This window comes from Chelmon rostratus, chromosome 11 (genome assembly GCF_017976325.1).
Source record: "Chelmon rostratus isolate fCheRos1 chromosome 11, fCheRos1.pri, whole genome shotgun sequence".
Taxonomy (NCBI): Eukaryota; Metazoa; Chordata; class Actinopteri; order Chaetodontiformes; family Chaetodontidae; genus Chelmon; species Chelmon rostratus.
The window spans coordinates 5,478,890-5,502,226 of NC_055668.1; the positions used below are offsets into that span (position 1 = coordinate 5,478,890).

The 23,337-nt window shown below is 45.4% G+C and overlaps 1 protein-coding gene across 2 annotated transcripts in view; it reads left to right on the top strand.

The window, feature by feature from the left end:
- The window catches only part of LOC121614197 (inositol polyphosphate-5-phosphatase A), a 132,290-nt gene that overhangs the window by 101,166 nt on the left and 7,787 nt on the right, over nt 1-23,337 (top strand). For both annotated transcript variants that reach the window (XM_041948004.1, XM_041948005.1), the window contains 3 exons: nt 9,407-9,502; nt 10,535-10,609; nt 16,139-16,212. In XM_041948004.1, the coding sequence (XP_041803938.1) occupies nt 9,407-9,502; nt 10,535-10,609; nt 16,139-16,212 (245 nt within the window). The remainder of the gene's footprint in view (nt 1-9,406; nt 9,503-10,534; nt 10,610-16,138; nt 16,213-23,337) is intronic.

Below are 23,337 nucleotides of genomic sequence, written 5' to 3' on the forward strand. Positions count from 1 at the left end.
AAATCAATATACTTTTCTGAACTGATACTGTCTTAATTGTTCTGATGCAGTAAATCCCACCCATTTACGCACCATGGAAGTTAAAACAGAGTTATTATTAGCACCTTCTGTTTGACCCACGCCTGTTTATGCCCACACAGGTGAGGCCTGCAGTGTTTCCTTACCATATAATAAAAGCATATTATCTGGCTAGAAGAGACCAATCTATCACAATGAGGGCCTATTATATCACAGATACCCCATCTGGATATAGAGGGAGACTATTCCCTCTAGACAACAGCGCCTCTCTCTCTCTACTCTCTGTTTGCTTTCCATGCTAATGAATACAACGCTGAAGACACAGAGGAAAAAAGAGTTCAGCTATGAGGGCGTAACTTGAGCGATGCAGCTTTGATGGGAGCGCTGTCCATATAATTAAAACGCTGGCAAATGAAGAACAAGCAGTGGCTTCTGTTGGTCCTGCTCATTAACAACAGGCCGTTTGAGCCCGGCGCCAGCCATGCTATTGCCATTGTGTACTTGGAGGAGTGGGGGGGGTGGGCGCTGTGACTGGCAGCTGGGAACACCATGCCAATGGTGGGATGGCGTGACAAACCAAGCCAAGGATGAGCGCAGAGCCTGGCACTAACAGGGCCTTGAAGGACACGTTGCCTTGTAGGGCCCTGGGGTTGGTCCCGCCCAGGGATGTAACCTGAGTTACCCTTCAGTGGGGTACTATTGTTGTACCGTCACTCCTTCTCCCAGAAGAGTTTTATCGTGACCTTGGAGATTTCTTCCATGCATACGTGTCTAAGTGTTATAAAGCATTTCTATCAGGCTCTTTTTTCCTCTTTGATTTTTGGTTAGTGAGGTTCTGCTGAAAGCCAAGTCTGTAATGTGCAAATAAAAAAGAAAAGTACTTAACACAGAACTTAGTAGCTTAAAAATGCTAAAATACAATTTTCCAGTGCTTCCCGCTCACTCTCCCATGTTCAATCTCCTCTTTTACTTTGTCCTGTCTTTACCTTGTTTTCCCCCAAAACTTTGTCTAACATTCTCTCTCCAGCTATGTCCTCTTTATCCAGAAATGTCTCCTAGCCTTCCAAAGCATATATCAGCAAAATAGGGCTGCAACAAATGTTATTATTTTCATTGTCAATTAATCTGCCAATTATTTTCTAAATTAGTCATTTGGTCTAGATGCCTGTAAATTGCTTGTTTTTGTCATCCAGCAATCACAGAAAACTAAGAAAACCAGCAAGTATTTGTATATCTGAAGCTGCAATCAGGAAATGTTTGGCAGGTTTGCTTAAAGATGTAATTAGCAAAATTGTTGCTGATTAACTTTCCATTCCATTTCCATTGTTTCTCACAGAAACCCCTCTTGTCTTGACTTGGTTCTGTAACTCAGATTATGTGCTGTACATTAGCCAGACCCTCGTGGTGTGTTGCAAACCCATGGACGCTGCACTAGTAGAGGCATGTTGGAGGATGATGCCTCCTGAAATATCCCTGAGCCTTTTATCTGTCTAAGAATACCAGACCCTTCACATACTGCGAGGAAGCTGTTTTATATAATGCCATTTAAACTGTTTACAGTTTGCTTAAAATGATCGAGATATGTCTGTGCGGGTCGTACATTTCAGTAACCGCGATTCGCTTGCAAGGATTATGCAAACATAAATATTTTTTCAATCGAATCAGTAAATAATCCGATCAGTCTGTCAATTCAAATGGGTTTAATACTCTATCTGTGTCTTTTTTATTTAATCCACCACTTTTTCGAAACAATGTAATCTCTCTATAAATCATGAATAATCAACTTTGGCTTCCAGCTCAGTCTTTCTTTATCTCTTGCTTTATTGATGGTTTGTCTTGTCTTCTGTTGTCTCCCTGCCTTTGAAATCACAAGGAGGAACAGCAACAGCTAACAGTGATGCTATTATTTAGTCCAGATGAAATGTGGCATAAACTGTGAAGGATAGGCATCTCTTTGTGCCTGGTACATAGTGTCCAGCTTGTATGATGTCAGTCTATTTTTGACTAATGCAGTTCTCGGCCTTTGCAGAACAGAGCACAATAATTGTTTTTTTTTTTTCTTTCCCTCTGAAGGATGGCGCGGTTGTCAAGATAACGCATGTCGTTTCTGGGGGTTGTGCGCAGACACGCACACCCACCGTCTCCATTGCTATTTTAATCATTACAGTTAGTGATGCCTATGCAAAGAAGCAGTCTCTAGGCTGCACATGGCTGAATTCACTGCCGGCTCAACAGGTCGGCCGCAGTTCCTGCTCGAATCAGGCGATACCTTAACTCGTGGTGTTCGTTTGCCCGGGCTCATTCCTTTGCACAAAGAACAACAGACAAGTGATGATGAAGAAGATTTGCTGTTGTTAAGGAAGCCAAGTCAGAGTGCTGGGATTATTTAAACAACTTGGCCTTCAGGCTTCCCAGTGTGATCTTTACTGTCAGCAGCAGAGTGATGTTCCTACAGAAAGGCTCATTGTAACTCTGCTGTAAACCCAGTGTTGGCACCGTGGGCCTTTAAACAACTCTGCCCTCTGACATTAAAAGTCGCTGGGCTCTTTTCACATCCGCACACAAATATCCCATCATATTTAAGAGGGCCCATTAAGGGCCACATTGAGAATTCATGGGCCTTTCTCTCACTCCCCCTTGTGTGATTTATCTGTGACGGCCATATTGCCAGGCCCTTTCAGAAGGAGTGGCTCCAGTTTTTGTCTTAGAGGAGGCCCAAAACAATGCATTTTGGGCCCATTCCTCCGACAGGGCCTCCTCTTTCAGGGGGCAGAGAGAGCCGGGGCTGGCCTAACATCTGTTTGTGTCCAGAGCCAGGCGGGACCGGAGCACAGCGTGCCTCGGTGGCCCCCTTCTCCTCTCCCTGGGGGTCTTTGTTCCCGATTTCATGCTATCAGAGCGGCAGCATGTTTTCCTGCGCAGAGCTGTCAGGGGCATAAAAGGCCCTGAGTGGGGTCACATCAAGAGGGATGGGCATGAAAAATTGGTAAAATGTATCACAAAGCCCACCCACTAGATGGTTGCCTAGCGCCCTGTGGTGGGGTTTCAAGACCCTCCTCCCCCCCTGTACCTTCCTCTTCCCCTTTTCCTTGGCTGAATTACACCTCTCTCTCTCACCCTGGCGGACAAGCACATCATTTAGATGAAATGGTGCAAACAAATTAAAGGGTGGTGCTCCAAATGAATCAATGTTCTTTGTGTGTGAGGAGGGTTTTGTGCCTCACCAGGGTCTTCTCCTCCCAGTGCACACTGGGAGGATGATAGCTGGTCACCTGCCTGCCTGAAAAAGCCATCAAGCGCTTTGGTAGCTCAGCTGTTGCTACAGAGACGAAAAAGAAAAAACCTTTGTTATAATGGTGAAATCAGCAGCTCATTGATTGAATCTGAGTCTGGGAACATATGAAAGAATCTCAGTTGCACAGTTTTAGTTTGTCTTGTTCAGAGTGCTAACCAGGCTTTATCGGATGCCAGAGTAATGAACTCAACAGACTCTGCACTCCTGTTGGACCATCACTAATCACCAATCGCTGATTTGGTCTTCGATAGCCTGTAATTGACTCAGCAACGACAAATTACCTCACTGTCTGTTTCCTGTAATGGATTCCCAGCTAGAGCTACGGTGGGATAGGTAAATTAAACAAGAGTGCAATGTTTTCAGGTGCTTAGTAAGTGTTTATACTCTATACCAATAGCTCTTCTGTTGGCCATGTTTAAATGTGCTACAGCGATTGTTTCAAGGTTGGATGTGAATTTGTTTCCTCATTAACAGGATAAATGCTCTTTTGAAGTCTGCAGTGTTAAAAGAAAACATGAATGGCCGCAGCGGTGCTGGCTGCTCCTTCACATCACAAAGCCTCCTTTTGGAAACATAACAACTGCAGCTAACAACATTCAAATGAATGCCACATTAAGATGGCTATTTAAGCATGCACGGCCTTATTGAGAGGTTAAGAGAAGCCGGTGCGTTAAACAGTCTTGCAGACATCTGCCGCGGTTGGTTTCAAAGTGCTGACTGAAAGTGGCAGGGGAGGTTTCTCCGATTAAATCTCCCATTAGGTTTTCTTTGTACAGGTGGCAGTAATGTGTCAAGAGCCCGGCCTGAGACAATGTCCTCCTCCTACTGGGACTAATACGCCTCAGGAGAACCCACCCTCCTTTTACTGCCACTACTTTACACAGAGACACAGTCACAATGAAGCATCTGGTGGCCTTTTCCTGTGTGGAAGGCTTTTCCATGGCCATTGTGTCTGCTAGTGTGCATGTGTGAGGGAAAGAGGCAGAGAGATCAGGAGGCTTAGTACAATTCTGAGGCTCAACTTGTTTCTGTCACTGCATGTTTCTCTTATTAATTAACTAATTAATACTAGAATAATTTCTGAATGTTTACTCCCAGCTTTGACTTTTAGTTTGCATGTGTGCGTGTGTGTGCGTGTGTGTGTGTGCGTGTGTGTGTGTGTGCTTGCAACCCCCCAGCAGTGGGAGGTCGCAGGGGTCAAAGTGATGAATTTTTATAGGCCTGTTCCCTGTGTTTCAGCCCTGTCCCTTTCTCTGCGCGCTGCACTGCCTCTCAAAGACAACCATGCAGGGCAATTTGTCCTGCGGGGCCCTGCAGAATGGGCCAGCAGAGAAGTTAAATACCAGGGGGGAACACACACACACACACACACACACACACACACACACACACACACACAAAACATACACATACATTCAGTTTCTCTCTCTCTCTCACACACACACACACACACCCCTCCGTCCTGTTGTCCTGAATGATTTGTGGCCTGTCCATTATCCTTTCCGAGGGGACAAATGCTTTTGGCCAGTTTCTGAAGGTAAAGCCAGAATGGCAGCCCTCAATGCGCGCCATTGTTTTTAGAGAAGTTTCCCAGATGTTATAATGCTCAAGATAAATAGGGCACATTATCACTACCTTGCACGCCCTCTTACCTCTCCAAGCTCATTTTTGGCGAGGGCGTGGCAGGTTAGGAGACCTCCTACGAAGCACACACTGCCGTCAACCCTTAGTGTCAGCTCTCACACAGCTCAACGAGTTCATGGGAAGGGGTGAGGGTTTGTGTGTGTGTTGCTTGCAGTTGGGGGTGACATAGGCCAGGTTTACTAGGGTCAGTTGTTGACCAGCGGGTCACACACAGGCTAACTTTGCGGATGATAATGTGTCCACTCTCACCTCTCCTCCATGTTGAATCCCCGTCCTGCTGTGTGTGTCAGTGATGAATCCACAGTGTTTGGAAGCATTAAATTAGCCAGCCACCGGGAGAGAGGAGTGGATAACTCTGGCTTGTGTCCAGTCAGATCGGGTGGGGAGGGTCACAGCTGATTTACTGGCTTTCCTGTGTAATAGCTGGCAGGAAAGCCGGAGGCCGAATTTGTTGTTGCCTCCTTTGGATGCCCCCTTTTCCCCAGCTCGGGCAGATGTCGCAATCATGCATGCAGGATGGGCGTGATGAACGGTGGCGAACGGAAGAAAAGTGATCGGAGCGCTAAGCGATTCACACTGAACCTGCCAGCCCCGCTGGCACACCTTAACTCAGCTGGCAGCCCCGCTTTGCATGGCAGCGAGAAAATAATGGCGCATTCTGACAATGCCACTGCCCCTGCTGACACATAGGGGAGCCCCTGTCCCCTGCCTCTGGTAATGAAGAATGAATAGTTAGCTCATTGTCCACTCATCCTCCGTCTCTCTCTGCACACAGTCTTACACTCTCTCTACCTAATTGAGGTTTAATCACTCAGCTCTAAATGCGCTCAATGGATGACTATATGGGTGGAATGACAGTTTAGTGAATAGTGTGAATTATTGTATGGGATTGGGGTGAGGGAGGGAGCAGTATAAACCCCAGAGGAGTTGGGATGAATTGTGCATTGGCTGGTACGCTGTTATGTCACGAATTTCTGCTACTTGTTTGGCAGATTGTTATTCTGATTGTATTGAAAATACAGCATCAGCAGCATCAGCACTGTGACTCTATCAGTCAATAGTAAGTTAAAAAGGATCTCATATATGCGCCCTGGTTCAAAGGGCTGGAGTTGCTAGGTCCAGTGCGCAAGTGGCTTAAGCCATACGCTGTAATGAAATGCACTGTTTTTGTGTGTATCTACAACCTGATGTCTTATTCCACTGTGATGCAGAGCTCCATTGTTCTGTAATAACACATCAATAAGCCAAACATTTTCTGCATTACCATTAACACACTGTCATTTGAGTCAGTCTCACATCCATCGCCCTGCTGCTGCAAATAATCATGAGTTTTCCAGTCGTGTATTCATCGTGCACCATTTACTCCTGTTTCAATAGCATTTGTCAAGAACTGCAGCACCCAGCTGTTGATTGTTCCTGAAATTAAGTAGAAGTACTCTATTAAAAGGTGTATGTGTGACCTGATTTTAAAAATTCACATCTACAGTAGGAAGCAAGTAGTTACATTGAATATTTATTGTTTTTTCAGTCTTCGCTGTGTCATTTTAATTGAATGTTCTTTTCTGTGTACCTTTCCCATTCGTCTCTTTCTTTTCTGAATGATGACAATTAAAACGCCCCTGTGTGTGACATGCACAGTCAGGAATGCGGCGGTGCTGTGTGCGGGTTTCTCAGTGTTTAAGTTGGGCATAGTGGATGGCCTCCATCTGTTGGCAGAAGCAGAGACAGAAGGCTTGAATGTGTGTGTGTCTTTGGTCTTTGAAGTGGGACAGATTGCTTTAACCTCTCTTCTAAGAAGAGCAGCTGGAATAGAGAGCTCCTTTAAACAGCCGCTTCCTCCTTCGACAGTCATGAGATTATCCTCCATTGATGCACAAAGGCAGCGCCTTCCTCGGCAACCTCTCATCCCAGCCCCCCGGCCTCTTGCCCTCTACAAACACTCAGTGTTGACCTGTGACCCATAATGCAGAGATGTGATGCCAAGTCACTTTGCAAGATCAGTTAAAGAGCCCAGAGGAGTGAAGACATCCTTACTGTCCTGTGGACTGCCGCTGCCATTCAGGGCAGCTGTCTGTTCATATTTTCCCACTGCCTGGTTTCTTCTCTTCCTCCGCTCAGACTAATTGTCATGTATTAAATAAGGAGCCAATTGCAACCAAATGAATCATGGTAACATCATTTAGGGTGGCCAGTGAGCGCGTGTCTGCATTTAATGTGGTTAGGAGGCAGGAACGTTGAAGGCACAACTGTTCACAAGCACCTGGGCTCTGCTGGCAGGAGAAGGGGACATCGCTGCATGGCCTTAAGTGACAGCACGGGGTTCTCATTTTCCCCATCTTTGTGTTTGCATGGCTGTCCAGGGGTGTGTGTGTGTGTGTGTGTGTTGGCTAGCCGGGGTGTTTTTCACGAAGGATGACAGTTGGAGAGCTGTGATCAATCGGGTGCAATCAGCCACCTCCTGCTGCACTCACATACTGATTGGTCAGTCAATGAACTTGTGAATAGATCAATCTGCAACATGTCAGCATCCAACAGTATGCAACAGTCCCGCCCAAGATACCTAAAGCACTGTGTGCACCGGTGGTGATCTGCTGCACTCCACAACTTTAGTTTGTTTCAAATATAATGGAGAAAAAACAGCTTTATTCCGTTCAGTTAGACACTCGGCTCTATGTAAAACACATATGAAATAAGCCAAGTGTCTTCAATTTCTTTGGGGCCACATCTGCATTTGGAATCATTCGTTTCCCTGAAGCTGAAATAGTTACAATCACCCATGGGGTCCAGAATTTAATAGTTATAGGAAAAGACAATTTCCCGCAAGAAAAGGCAGCATTAGCTAATTGTCTTTTTTTTCTAATTGAACCTTCCTTGCAGGGACACTCTTGGCACAAGACATAAGCTAACATGAATACAAAACCTGTGATTCAGTTATCTCACTGAGACTGATGTCACCCTCTCCTATCCTGCAAACCTATGCAAGGTCTTCCATCTGTCTGTACCCATGTACTTATGTAGGTGTACCACTACCAAATGTAGAGGACACGCTCGTGTTCAGTGATGATGTGTTTAAATCAGAATCATTTGAACATGAGTGGGGGGGCTACGTCTGTCCTTCAGAGATTGATGCCTCTTGTGTCCCAGCCTCAGAGGTAGCTGTGAAGTGTCCGGGGATTTCTGCTCGACCGAGTTTTGGATTTGCAAAGCGGACGACAGAAGGGGCCTCGCTTGGTGGAATTAAAAAGATCCCGATGCTTAAAGGATCCACAAACATGAAGATCAATTTAAGAAAAATATTTATTAATCACAGCTGTCACTAGACTGTCAGGAAAGGTTGTAGTTTTTGTCACTTCTGTCTGAAGTTAATGAAGAAATTGCATTGTGCAGAAAGTGTACCACATGATCACGTTTGGTGGAGTTGGCGCTAATGAAAGATGGCAAAAAGTGACTTTGTGTGGTTGTCCTTGCTCGTTGTGGCTACAATGACTTTTTGACAGGGAAAGTATCTCCTGCCCTTCTCACTAGCTCCTTCTTTGGCCCATTCATTGCTCAAAGCTGCTTAAGCGCACTTAAGCGCATTAGCATTTGGCTGCCAGGGGACCATATTGACCCTGCATTTGGATGGCCTAAATGAGTGAAAGATGGAGCGATTTGTTAGGGCTTTAGAAAGTTGCTTTTGGGGAGGGGGGGGGTGAGCATGGAGGAATGGGGCTGTGGCAGGGGTGGGGGGGCTGCAGAGAGTTGTTCCACTTTCTCTCAGGGCATGGTGTTTGTTCTAATCTGGTGTGCCGTTTCTTCGTGGCCGAAGCAGGACTGATTTGTGACATTTCAGTCTAAAGGGCTTTTTTCTTCCCGCTATATTGGCTTGACCCGATTATCTAATCTGTGCTTTGAATTTCAATCAGGTCGCCCAGTCGCCGCCGTGTGGTATGGGAACCACTGGCTGAGGGATTACCTCATTCAACTGTCTTCAAACACAGATGGTCGAATGTTTAACTAATTGTTAAAAGAGTCCACAAAGCGGAATTTAACCATGCACACAGTCCATGGGGTCAGTACATAGACCCAGATAAAGAGAGGGGACAGTGAGGTGGTAGTTTGTGGGGCGGTTCTTTAAAAATCATTCAAATGCGGCACAGTGTAGTGCAAGCTCTTAGGTACAATGGCTGCTGTAATAGTTTGCTCTAAGAGCATTATAAAGTGTGTGTGTGTGTGTGTGTGTGTGTGTGTGTGTGTGTGTGCTTGTGTGTGTGAGATTCTGTGGTGGGTAGCTGTTCTTATGTACACCTGGGTAACAAAGTGAAATCAATCACTGATTTCCATCCATCTTTTTTCTTACAAACACACATCTACTGCAGCATGTCTTCCTGTCAGGATTTGACCTTGACAGTGTTTTCCTCCTTCTTTCTGTCTTTGTGATCGCTCATTCTCTTCCTCTCTCCCCTCCAGAGTCTCTGCTCCACTGCCACCATGCAGACGGTCAGAGCCGCAGACACCAATGAGGTCGACAAGCTAATATTCCGAGAAAGTGACAATGACCGAAAGGTAAGCTGTACCACATTAATTCTGCCTGCCGCAATACTGACTTGTCATAACCTCATTAAAATGATCAGATTTATAACTACATATAAATCATTCTGTTATCCTACAAAAAAACAAAATAACAACATCTTTTTGTCAAATATCAGTAAAAATGAAATTGGCTTAACGCCTAGTCACACCAGAAAGTAGCTCATAAATCCCGCCCCCTCCAGGTTAGCAGGTGGGACATGGGCCAAACTAAAAAAAAGTACATGTCAGGTAGATTTTTCCCAAAGATTTTTTTTTAATGTATGTTCCATGTTTCTGAGGAGTGTGGTTTGAATTCGTTATTTGATGCTATAAAAAGGGGGTCTCACATCATGATTGACAGCTAACCGGCAGCCGGGTGGGACCTCGATACTGTGGCACCATCCCAAATGACGTCACCAGCGCAAGATGGCAGCGCCTGTATCCAGAACATTTTTTGACTTTATTTTTGAATAGTTGGAGGAAGTGGAGAGGTGTCGGCCATCTTTATTTACAGCCACTGGTCTGTCGCATTAGCGCTCAGAGCTTCTTTCTATTTTATTTGTACTGCCACTTCCTCTTCATTTCATTTAGTAAGAGTTATTCTACAGGGAAAATAAAACAGTTTGATCAAGCAATAAGTTTGCTTAGAATGATCAAGAAAAGTATTTGCACCATTGACTTCTGTCTCATAAGTGTGTAAAAATCATGCATTTCCTCTGTTTGAAATGCTGGTGTGACTAGGCCTTGATAAGATTATGATAATTGCACTTCTGGACTTAATAATAATGTAACCTTGAAATACTCATGATTCTCTACTACTCTATGCGCCATACACCTTGCCCTGAGGTATAACAGGTTAAAATGCAGTGTGAAGTGATGTCATGCCTCAGTGAGACATGTGTAGAGTGAGCAGTGCTGTCTGCCTGTGCACCACACTGCTGTTCATTACTGCTCTAATTACAAAGTGCAGTCCACATTAGGATTGGTATTAATCAGAGCACCGTTTCTCTCTCGCCACTGATTCAGGTTGTTCTTCAACTTGAAAAGAAGCTTTTTAATTATTTCAACCAGGACGTTTTCCGGGAAAACAATGGGACCTCAGTAAGTCACCCCTTCGCTTCCTAACCTTTCATTCATTCATCTACTCTCTCTTTTCCCCACTTCAGCATATTTATTGCAGATGTAATGATTTGTATCAACTTCATAGACTGTCTTTTCCACTGTGTTGTAACAAAGGCCATTTGCTGCCCTTCAGATTATCTGTGGAAGGGACAGAGAACAAGGGACTGACAGTCAAAAGATTGATTGCAGCTTCAAAACTTGATTCCAATGCAAAGCACAGAAAGGGTAGTGTAATGGTAAATAAGCTCACGCGCCAACAAGTCATCGCTGACCTGAGTCATGCAGATGCTTTAGTAGATGCACTTGCACCACTTGGGCCTAACACACACTCTCTTTGTCTCTGGGGGCCCAAATGTCTTTGGAATAACTTTTAAATGAGACTGATTGTAGATGAGGTGTGCGTTAAGTGTCTGCAGGAGAAAAACACCCGGTACACACGTCTGCTTTTATATGGCTGTATATTACATTAAGCAGTTCAAAGTTGCACCTTGTTAAAAAACCCCATGAAGGATGCACGCACACACACACACACAGACTTGCACATCAGCAGAATGGACTGTGAAGCCACTTGTCTGGCCAGACTGAAAGCACAGAGTTTATGTTATTGGCCCCATAATGTACACACATGAGTTCGGATAATTCAGTATTATGTAGTTATGAACTTAAATTCATCATTATATTGATTTTATCCAGATCCCCAGTCATAATTTCATCCAGCATGGTCTAACGAGTCATTTGGTGAAAATGAATGTAAATTATAGTGCACTGTACAGCTGGATAGATAGAGTACTTTATTGATCTCCAAAGGGAAATTGCAATGTTGCAGCAGCAAGTCACATATCACAAAACACACATTACTCATACTAAGATGACCCAAGGTATGTCAGAAAATATATTTAAAAATATATGCACATGTGCATAGAAACTACTGCACAAGATAAAAACATAAAATAGAATAAAAATGGAGCTCTCACAGTGCAGATTAAAGTGGTTTATATGTGATATGACGTACATTTCTGTCACATCTTGAACCAAACTGATAGACTGGTGGGTTTGTGGGGTGTTACTGCAACACTGACGGTGCAAAGTGAAATTTCACTCACAGAAAAGGGCCCCTCGGTTACTTTCCTGTTATTGTACGCCAGAAGGTTTAGAACAGGAACCAGTTCTTAATGTGACAGACCCCGCTCTCCTAAGCAAAGAAGTCGTGTGTATTTATGCAGGGTGGGTTTGCTGAAATGTGGAAAGGTAGTGGAATGTGCTCCAATACTTCCTCCCCCTCAGGTTTCTTTACATTTGAGGAGGAAAAGGTTTCTGCACTGTGAGATCATATCACAGATGATCTGTGTTCTGTAGCACAGAAGGGCATCATTGGGCTGTTTAAGCAGAGGTGGAACTTGAATGGCTCTGGCTGATTGACCTTACACACAGTACCATCCGACACCTGAGAATCATTCAATCTGATCAGCAGAAATGTGTAAACTGTGTAACAGTAGCTGTTGGAGGCGCAGGAGCCCCCCCAGTTTCCTCCTCCCTCTCCTCCTCCTCACCCAGTCAGACAAGATGGATGACATAATGGGGGCATCAGAGATAATCTGATGGTCATGGTCTAGTTAAACACACCATGTTATGATCCTTATAAAACAAACTACCTTTCCAAAAGGATAAATGTCCCTCCTCACACTCCTCCACTGGGGAAGGGGAGAGGGGAAAAAAATCCATTGCATCCTTCATCAACTGCAAGACTTGTACCAGCTTGACAGAAATTTAATTCGAGGCAGCTCTTGAAAATAATTATTGTATTTTGAGAGGAGTAATCATTGGCCGGGACATGATTGAATGTGTCCATGCCTATTGACTTTTGCTATGATTAATAGGTTTGTTTAGTCGATATTCCCATCGAAATTGTATAATTAATTATCCCCGGCGCTGTCACGGCGGGACGATGGAGAGCCCTGATGAGTATTTGGGAAGATTAAATTTTCCGGGCGCTCGTGGCGTCAAGGGGCACCGCGGGGCCTTGCTCCGGTGGAGAGATGGGAGGAGCGGTGTGTGTGTGTTCATGTGTGTGTGAACGCATGCGTATTGTGCATGTTTGTGCTGTGCATCTGTAGATCAGCGCAGTTTCTTCCTCTCCCGGAGCACACGCCCGCGGGGCCGTCCCCCTCCTCCATCCCCATTGATTTTGTTTCAGTATCTCTTTATTGTAACTTTATCAGCGTGGTGTCGGCAGATGGGGGACCAGGAGAGGAGGGTGTGTTTGTGTACTAGCTGTAGTAAGTGATGAACCTTTCTGTCTGGCGTGCCTCTCCTTGTCATGCCGGCAGCGTAGCCCTCAGCATTACTCAAAAGCCCCGAGACGTTTCAAACATGAAAGGACATTAAAAAATAAAGAACTAATGCCCCCCGGCCTGAAGTTTTTCCCTGTCTAAGCTCTTAAGTGCCAATACAGAAGCCATGCTAAATGAAATCTGACTTTATAGGATTTATATAAACTGACGCTGTATTGGGTCCCTGGTTGTGTCTTTGTTTAGCTCGCCTCTGTTTTGCATGCTTCAGGAAAGTATTGATCTGAATAGATAGCATACATAAACAGGGGGGATTATTTACTGTGTGTTTATGGCTACTGAGTTTTTCACAGTCATAGATAGCCTGGAGAAAAGTCAAATTTTGCCTTATTGCACAAGTCAGTTTCCTTCTTTCTGACATTTCTCATCCTTGTATTAAATATCAGTCCTTGTCTAATTTCCTTCCTCTCTGCATAATTTAATGAACATGGAAATGAGAGTTCAGAGCTGCACTGTGCTGTTGTGTTTTGTTTGGATTGGCCCCTCCCAACACCAATCGAACATCCCCCCCTGTCAGTGATAGTTTATCGCTTTTCCACACAAAATAATGAAGATCCCATAAAAAGAAGGAAAAATATGGCCCCTGCAATGAAAGCCAAGTGTGTGGTGTAAAAATCAAATTAAATGACCTTTCACCCCAACATTTATTGATGGGTTTTAATGGCAGCAGGTGTTGTCACAGGGGATATTTGACAACGCGTAAATCAAAGCACAATTACAGGTGTGAGGGACAGTGATAGGGACAGTTGGGGGCCAAAGACCTCGTATTCCCTTTTTTTTTTCGCCCCGCTCAACTTCCTGCCTCTTAACTATCACCGCATCTCTGATTTAAGAGCGTGCTGATCATCCAAGCAAAGTCAGAAATTTGAGCCCATGACAGGGTAGTTTTTACCCAGACACTTCCTCATCTTTTTCCCTCTGTGATATTGGCGGAGCTGCATCATCTCGCACCACCTCCTCCACAACTCCCAAGGTCACTTCTGGTTGACAAACTACTCCTGGCTTTATAATGTCGTGGGGCCTTGAACCAATACACGCCGTTCTTTTTTTAAACCACCGACCTAGCGGAGCTGCAGCGAATTCTGCTTAATTGATCTGGGATGAAATGTAGTGTGAAATTTGTAGCCGCAGGGTTTTTCATCCACCTGAATGAATTGCTCAGCATTCACTTAAGGCGCACCGTAGATACACACAGCCATATGTTGCTCATCCCCTGCTGTTTAAACTGTGTCACCCACTTATCTGACGTGTTTTACCTCAAACAGTCAATCACACCTGCGAACAAGATGCACATGTGTACCTGTAGGAAAGTGTCAATTATTGATTTGAGCATTCATCATTATACCTGTAATGTTATCTTAGCTACCTAGCTACAGCTAATAAATTCTGCCACCTTTTCATCTTGCAAAGTGGCTACAGATGAGTAGCCTGCTTTTTTCCTGAAATCAGGAATCCAAAGATTTTCAAGTGGTTAATCTGCCACTTTTATTTAAACTGCTTATGTTATGTGCAAGAATAGAAAGCTTGTAACTGTAGCAGATTACCAGATTCACTATCATTACCAGATGTCTTTATCTCTAAATTATCGATGTTGCTGTTGGCCTAAAAAAATCCAGTATCGGTCAGGCTATAACACACGCACACACACACTGGGGGGAGGAATCGGTGGGGGGATCGGGGGTGTACAGTGGAGCGTGGGGTTGCATCCCCTGCTCAGCCATCCCTCATCCACAGTGTGTGAGTCTCTCCTGTGACCCCGGCACTGTGAGTTTGATGAATGCAGCACATCTGCCCTCCTGAACCACTGAGACTCCGTCTGGGAGGCCTCTCTGCCTGGAAGTAATGGCCACTGTTCTACACCACTGACACATAATCACACATACACACAAACACTGAGAGCGTCAGCGCGAAGGCGCACGCTGCGCTTTGCCTCAAGCTGCGAAGACAAACAATGCATCCGCGCTCAGACACGCACAACATAAATATGTCAGCGTAGATGGAAGACTGTAGTTACCTTCTGCTGATATAATAATATTCATGTGACATCCACCTCCCTCCTCCCTTGTCTCCACTTTGTGAGAATGTCCTTCCAAATATTACCCGTCTGCAGCGCGTCATCGCCGCTGATATTTCATCATGTAGCCATCAACATATCGCTGCATGTAATACACCAATGTAATGTCATTAACATCAAGCTGCCTGTACAAGTGCTGTCAGGCTCACACCGTCTAGAATGAGGTCTGCGCCGGGCCGTTATTGTAGCCCGGTGTTTGAAACATGTACAATAGCCCAATTTACCACCGAACAAACGTGTCTCGGCTTCATCGCCATGTCTTCCTGTCTGAAAGGAAAGGGGTGGGGCTAGCGCCAGGTCCTCCCGGGGTTGCTGAGAAACGTCGCTGTCAGTCTCTCAGGGAGGCAGTCATGCAGGTGCCCAAAGCTACCTGTTCATCTCCCAGATAATTAATGTGTACAAGAAGCCGCTAATTGCACTTTTCACTAATGATTTATGGGTTTTGTGAAAGGGGGGAAATTGGGGGACGTGTGTGTGTACACTCTGGTGAGTGAGTACAGCTGGGTGAGGAGACATGATTGATGAAGAGTGTGTGGATGCACTGTCAGTGTGGAAAGATAGACCCCCAGCAGGACAGGGCTAGGAACACACACACACACACACCACTGGTCAACTGCTGTCAGGTTTTGCCAACATGGGGAACATCAAATTAAGTAAATATACTCAAACATTGTATCTCCCAAACTCACACTTGGCTTATTCTTACCCACCTGTGAGGCCTGATGATTGACGGTAACATCGAACTCATATCTCCGAATCACAAGAGGTGTCAAACGGTCTTTGAATTGTCTTAGCACGTGTCTCTTTTCAGAGGACAGATCTGAAGTTTGAAGCCTAAACACACACCATTTGTACCATTTTGTGTTCACAAAAACTGTTCAGCAGGACGTAGAGCTGATGAGCGGTCTACAGTGTTTGTGCCAGCCAACATTTAGAGAGGAATGTGTGCACTGTATGGATTTAAAGCATAGCAGAGCTTATAAAAGCATTCAGACTCAGCTGACTTTCCCTTAATCAAATAAAAATAAAACTATATTAAACATCTGTCTCTCCTCATTCCCATCCTCTTTTTTTATCTTTTCACAGCTTTTAGAGTATGACAAAGAGCTGTCAGTGTTCAAGGATCGGCTGCATGAACTGGAGATCTCTTTCCCGCCCAGGTATGGAGCCATTTTCCATCACACGCAACCAAGTCTGACGCCTGCGCATTTAAACACTGACAGCAGCAGCAGCACAAAGCTTCTCTCGATTTTCTGCTGCTGTCTTATGTTCTGACTGTTGAATGGATCGGCATGAAGTGTTGTGCAGACATTCATGATCTTTCTGAAATTTTACGGTGAAGGATGCAGCTCAACTTGCTAGATTTGTTACAAAGCATTTTTTAAAATAAGTTATCAGGGTTTTTTAAAATAGTTCATGTATCCTAAGATTCTATTCTATAATATTAAAGGAAGACTTAAGCCTTCAGTTTATTGATAAAATGAAAAACACCAAGTTCAGAGATTCATGGTTTTCACTGGACAGCAAAAAAAACACAAAACTATAAGAATAAAGATAACAGAGATAGAGGAACCCCCCAAGGCTTAGGTTTAACCCACAGGAGGGGCCACATGTTGGTAAGTGCAGTAACTATGCTGATCAGATCTTGGCCATCAGGACTCATTATTAATATGTAAAATCACAAGGAGCCAATCACCCCCTTATTGTCCAAAATGGTTTTATAAAAGCTGCTGGATCTGAGTTTGATGGGTATCAGTCGCTAAGTATGATTGGATGTGGTCCCAAACTGCTCCCATGTGCATGTCTTTTCGTGTGTGTGTGCGTGTGTGTGTGTGTGTCGCAGAGCGAACGCTTTGGGCAGCATTGATATTCCGTCTCAGTGGGACTTGGGGGAGACTGGAGCGGGTGGTCTCCTCTCCTCTTCCTCAAACAAATGCATTTGCAATTAGCCCTTTCAGAGGAGAGGGAGGGCAAACACGCGGCCGGCGTGGAAATATGTTTCGGGAGCAGCGCGTTAATGGCGCTTGACCTTTGCCGCCGGTTGTGACTCAATCAGTGCAGATAATGAAACGCTGTAATCAAACAATAATTACTTGATAAACTGCTCTAGTGGCAGGCGCGGGGCGGCGGGGGATTTTAGTGTGTGTGTGAGAGGGAAGGCTTGAGATACATAGAGCTATCAAAGCGTGTGTGTGTGTGTATGTGTGAGAGGCTCAGAGTGTGAGAGACTCTGTGTGTGTGTGTGTGTGTGAGTGCATGTGTCAAGGTTCTGCCAGTCCCTGTTTTTTAAATGACTCTGTGTCTTAATCAGGGACCCCATTTACATCACTTTGCATAAGTGACAGGTGGATTTATTGTCCTTTTACACTGGCTGACTTTTGCACCTATCCATATAATACTGAATCATCTCTCCACAGGGAGGAATGAGTGTGCTGCTGTGGAAGAATACAAATGATTTCCACATACTTGAGGTGATGATGAATCAAATAGATGAAACCCGGGAGCAGCATATGAAATTTAATTTGATCTACTCGGCGCGCGCGACAAACCACATCATTGTCAGCCTTGTAATGGGTAGCAGTGGCCTAGTTAAACTTAAACAACCCCCTCCTCCCACTTCACACACACACACACCCCACACACATACACCGGCACCCCTCCCCCTGTCAGGTCTGCCTTGTGCTCCTTGAGCAATCAAGCCTCAGCGATTGTTCTCCATCGCATAGCCTGCTCCGGACCAGCCCCTCGCCATCTGTGCGGTTATTACTCTTTTTAATGCAGGCCATCAGAACACACCCTCGCTGACACACACACTCATGCACGCACACGGCTCACTTTTGTCCAGATCTATAAATCAATACCAGTCACAAACATTTAATCTGCAAGTTAATTCTGTGTGTTGTCCCGTGGTGGATAAAAAGTTGTCACAAAATGAGACATGCTGTCAAGGGTGAACTAAAGATTGGATAACACAAAGTGACTGATGCGTCGTCATAGCCACAGTGCAGAACATTGTATCTCCAGCTTTCTATTTTAACCAGGTAACTACAGCTGAAGCACTGCTGGCCATTGGCTCCCTTTCATTTTTTGGAATAGACTTCCAGTTGTATCAGACATAGATCTCTGTCCCCGCACATGCACGCATGAATTCTTCCCCCTGCGTCGCTGCAGAGGCCGCGAGCTGTAAAACGCACATCTCTTCACTTTCAAAAAGTCGTCTGTCAAAGTTGGCCGTGACAAGGCTAAGTGCTCGGGCACCGGGGTGAGGAATTTGCCCGGGCCTCGTCACAGTCGGACCTGGAGCCAGCCGGCTGCTGCGGGACGACTCATACGCACCCGTACACAGGAGCCCGTGTGTGGTTACGAGTTTTCTCAACCGGTGCATGGGAGAGAATAGATGAGTCTGATAATCAGAAACCAATCATTTATTTAGACACAGCTTCTCCTGCGCTCAGTGCATGAGACTGCAACAAGCCATTAGGTCATTATCTTTGCTTAGGCTGCAGCATGGCCATTTGACTGAGAATAATGGTAAGCCTTACTATACATTATTGAACTTTTGATTTCATATTAGGAATGGCATAACTATGGTAATATCCCCTAAAACATACTAAGGCACCAGTAACTTATTCATGTATTTTGATTGATTTAGGGGAAAGCTTTTAGTACTCCTCTGATCTGATTTCTTTGCCCTTTTTTTGCACGAGATCGATGCAAAAATTGAATCGGGACCCCAGCTTCAGGAGGAAATGCAGTGGACAATGAGGGAGCAGTGGAAGAATGTAATCTGCCTGTAACATGGTTACTGAGAATAGGCCTTGAGGGAGATTTTGAGTGACATCAGACCAGTGGCGCAACTCCATCAGTGGACAAATCATGAGTGATTTCAGAGGAGGGAGATGGTGTGGAAGTTTTTGCAACGTTGGTGGGGAAAAAAGATGGAGAAAGTCAGGAGTGGAAAAGATAGCTGCCGTCCCGTGGCTCTGGTTGTAGAGTGGGAGTGTAAAGTATATTCAGCACATAACATCCAGGTACAGCTAGTGGTCCTGGAAACACTACAGGGTGCTATTAATGCATGTTCACATGTCTAAATGTGGGTCTTTGGAAGAAGAGCTTGAAAATTTGGGTTTCTTGGCCAGCTACAAAAATGTGTGCACATTACATGATAGCCGTTGTCTTTCGTCCCTCATCAACTACTGGAGTGATATTGTGCAGTCCACATAAACAGTCCTTGCTTGGTCAAATGACGAAATTCAGTCTTTTGATTTATTTATGCCTCTTCAAACACACACACACACCAATCAAAGGAATGACATGTTGAAGTGAGAACACTTATTTTAAGCAAGATGTTAAGACAAATAAAAAAGATTAAACCAAAACCACGTCCGTGCTAACTAAACCGGACAAGACTCAGGCCTGGGACACGCTGCCTACCTCTACCTGTGTGTGACGGCTGCCTCTCTGAACTGCTGCAGCTCACACACATGTGGTGTCCACACAGCACCGCTACTGCCGGCCCTATCTCTCTACAGTGAGTTTGCCTTTGATAATGGCCATCAATTATGAAGGTGACATGATTTTTATTTGGAGAGAGAGCAGAGCGTGCTGGAAAAAAATACTGCCCTCCACATGATAATTTTTCACGTCTGTGACATATTCTGCAGATACAGACGTTGATGCAGTGAAAGGCTGGTATGATGTCGATTTGACTATAAACGGATCATTTTCACAGCCTGTTTCTGCTGGGAACCGCATGCATCACATGGAAAAAACAGGCGGGACTCACACTCTTGCAGCCATGCGCGAGCTGCAGCTGTGTTGGCTACTCTAACCTGTTAACATGGGCGCCGAAATGAAAAGCAAGAGGCTCCATGACACTTGTAGTGTGCCCCAGGTGTACGAGTCTGCAGCCGTGCTTGCAGTTCTGTCAGGTCGTACTTGGTGGTGCTTAGAGCTAAATGCTAATGTCAGCATGCTCCCAATGACAATGCTAACACAGGGAAAGCCACCAAAGTCAATAAGATTCATCTTCTGGGGACCTGACAGTCTGTAGAAAATGTCATAGCAATCCATCCAATACTTACTCGTGTGGCTACACGGACACAAAGTATAATTTGAGCTGGACAAGAGCAGTTGACCTGTTTGACTGCCTGCAACCTGAAAATGCACAGGTTGGGAATTCACCAGCACAGTGCAAACATGCGTATCTCTCTGGCATGTATTTTTTCCATTTACTCCAACGCTTAGGCGATCCTCTCGTCAAACACATGTAGAGAGGACGATGGGAAGGCTCCAGTCCCGTGCGTCTCTGTTTGTCAAGTCTAGACATGGAAAGAGGCAGAGCGTGGCCCCGGGGGTCAGGAGGTGAGGCCGGTGAGGAGGCAGAAGCCGATAAACAGTGGTGTCCTCACTGTTCGGGAAGCACCGTGGGACCAACCTTGGCACGTTAGCGTACGTTTCCCAAAGCTGCGGGTCTATGAGGACGGGCCAAAAAGTGACTCGCCTGCTGGGGAAAGCTACAACATTCACACCGTCATGAAAAAGAGGAAGGAGGAGGTCTGAACGCTGATGCCATACAGAGCGACTTTGCCCTTCAGATGAGAGAAAAGTGACACAAATGGCTACCTGCCAGTTCCTCAATCACTGTTAATAAGCACATATGAGAGAATTGTCAGAGCAGCGGCGAATTCCTCGAGACTCGTTTTGAGCTCATAGGAAGTGCTCGCACAGATGGCTGTCCTGTATACAGCGACTGCCATTGTTCTGTGAATAACACTCTTCACACAGCACCCCTGGCCTCTGAAGGCCCTTAAGAATGATGTCACTCTCCGCATGTGTGTTTGTGTATTTGACTGTGAACGCATTAGCCCGACTGCTCCGCTGTTCGCGTCCCGCACGAACAAGGCCTCTTGTTCTCTGTCCTGTGAGCGGCCACGCTGCGCTGGAGTAGCGCCACGTGGCTCCGTTTGTGGATGATGTACTTAAACAACAACGTTCGGTTAAAGCGCCGCGTCCGAGCCTCCGCGAGCGTGCGGCTGGTGGCGGCCGAGCACGGCCGCGGGATTGAGCCTCACGGGCTAATCTGCTGAAGAGCAACATTGTTTCACAACGATCAGCGCATCCATCATTCTAACGACTGGAGGGCCCGTGAAAATGATGAGGGGCCATTGTTGCGGTAATAGCCGAAGATTGTCCACTGTCTTGTGTCATTGCCTCTCGTCCGAGATGATGCCACTGAGAGGGAGGCTTTGTTCAAAACAATCTTAGGCGAAGAAGATTAAACGGATGCCATCTGTGTCTTCTTGTCTTCATTTAGAGCGGCTAAAGGCAGAACATGTCATAGCTGAACCCCAGCAGGCTGTGAGCCATGAGCTACTGATGGCATTTCACTCTGTTTGTACTGCACTATGCCAATGTTGTGCCTGCGAGCCTCCCAGCTCTACAAACTGAAGCAAACATTCAGCTTTATTGATAGCGTTTGGCTGATCTTTTTGAATCCGTGTATGTGTATGTGTGTGTTGTGTTTTGCCAAGCCTCCCCTGACTACGGCAAACAAACAAAGCTGTGGAGGAGGCAGCTCGTTTGAAACCCACACTTTCTGACTTTTCAGCCAATCCCAGCCAGCAGTGGCCACATCCCATGATGCTCTTTACCAGCCTTGACCCCATGTCACTTGATACTATGACTCTTATCTTTGGCTTCCTGCCCTACCTATATTCCCAAGTTTATATTGCCCTCATTAAATACAGAGCACCCAAATAGCCCACTGTTTGGCCTGTCGTTTATTTGTCATTGTGTACAGTGTAATAGCTTTTGATAGGGAGATAAGAGAACGTGGGACAAGGAAGTCTGTCCTGGAGCAACCCATGCCGGGACTGAGTTTCCAGTCCCGGGCCTGCAGGTTGATAGCCTGGCCTACAAACAAAATCTGAAAAACATTTTAGACACCGCTTTATGTGTTTTGTACCGAAGTGTTCTTCAAACAAAGCATGTGTAGACACAGCAGCTTGTATAATACAGCAATGTATATGACGGCAGCCTCTCCCTCTGATGGGCGAGGCTGAGTGACACACTACAGGTAGGGCCTGCGCTCACCTGGACATTTTTTACTGTTGCAAGATAAACAAGCTGACACCAGCGGAACACGTGTGAGTGATGCGTCGGCGGCCGGGTCAAACATTAAACCCCAAGCCGAGCATGAACGAATGAGCGCTCAGTGCGTGCTGGAGGGTCTCACACACACACACACACACACACGTATCGCCCGAGATGTGGTCAGCAACACAGAAGAACGAAAGAGCGAGCAGGAGAACAGTATTCTTATATCAACATTACACAAGAGGCGATTGCTGTAAACACCAGTAACCAAGAAGAAGACACCTGGCAGGCCGATATTTCATCCGTCACACGTCAGCACGATGTGATGTGACGATGGTCACATGTCTCAGACTGTTCAAGACAAATCTGTGTTTTCTCTGCCATTGTAGTCATTGGTTGCAGCTGTAAAAACAAAGCTCTACATGTGACATGCTGTATAGGAACTCCATAGATTTTCACAATTTGGCAGCTGTTACTTTTGATTGAATGACCGTCACCAAATTAATCTATCTTAAAACATAGAACTGTTCTTTAATCTGTTTCTGTCCCCAACTAAAAGTCATTCATCGCTGTGTTTTGTGATTATTTCTCTTCTTTTCCTTATATTTTATAACTGTCAGTAATTTGCATTCTGCAGATGTTATCATTACTGTTAGTGCAACATATTAGCCCAGCCACCAGAGTTGGTGCAGCTGTGTGTGTGGCTGTTTCAATGTATGTCTGTGTGTGTATGTGTGGATACCTTGAAGTGCAGCCCCTCCTACACAGGTACACAATGGTCGGAGTTATCAGCTTGGCCCATTAATTAGCGTAATTAGTCTTGCTGCGGGCAATAAGGCTCTGATATGAGCTGACGGCCTCCAGCCCTCACGCCCTCTCGGGCCGTTTACCTTCCCCGATAAGTTTGTGAGCTCGCTAATCGGACACATTAATCACTTTGGCCCCAGCGCGCCATTCGACTGTTTGCTGTTGCATTAAGACTTGTTATCTCCATTGGAGCCAACGGAGGGTGTGGTAAAACAGAAAGGGGAACAACCTATACCTGCACACACAGGGAAGCAGAATTGCCCTTTAATGGCCATTGTTGGGTATTTTTAATCAGCGTTTACAATGGCTGGCTGTCATCAGAAATGACTGAACGATAGCAAAGTTTTGTTGTTGAAGTGCTTGGGGAAGTTTGCTATCAG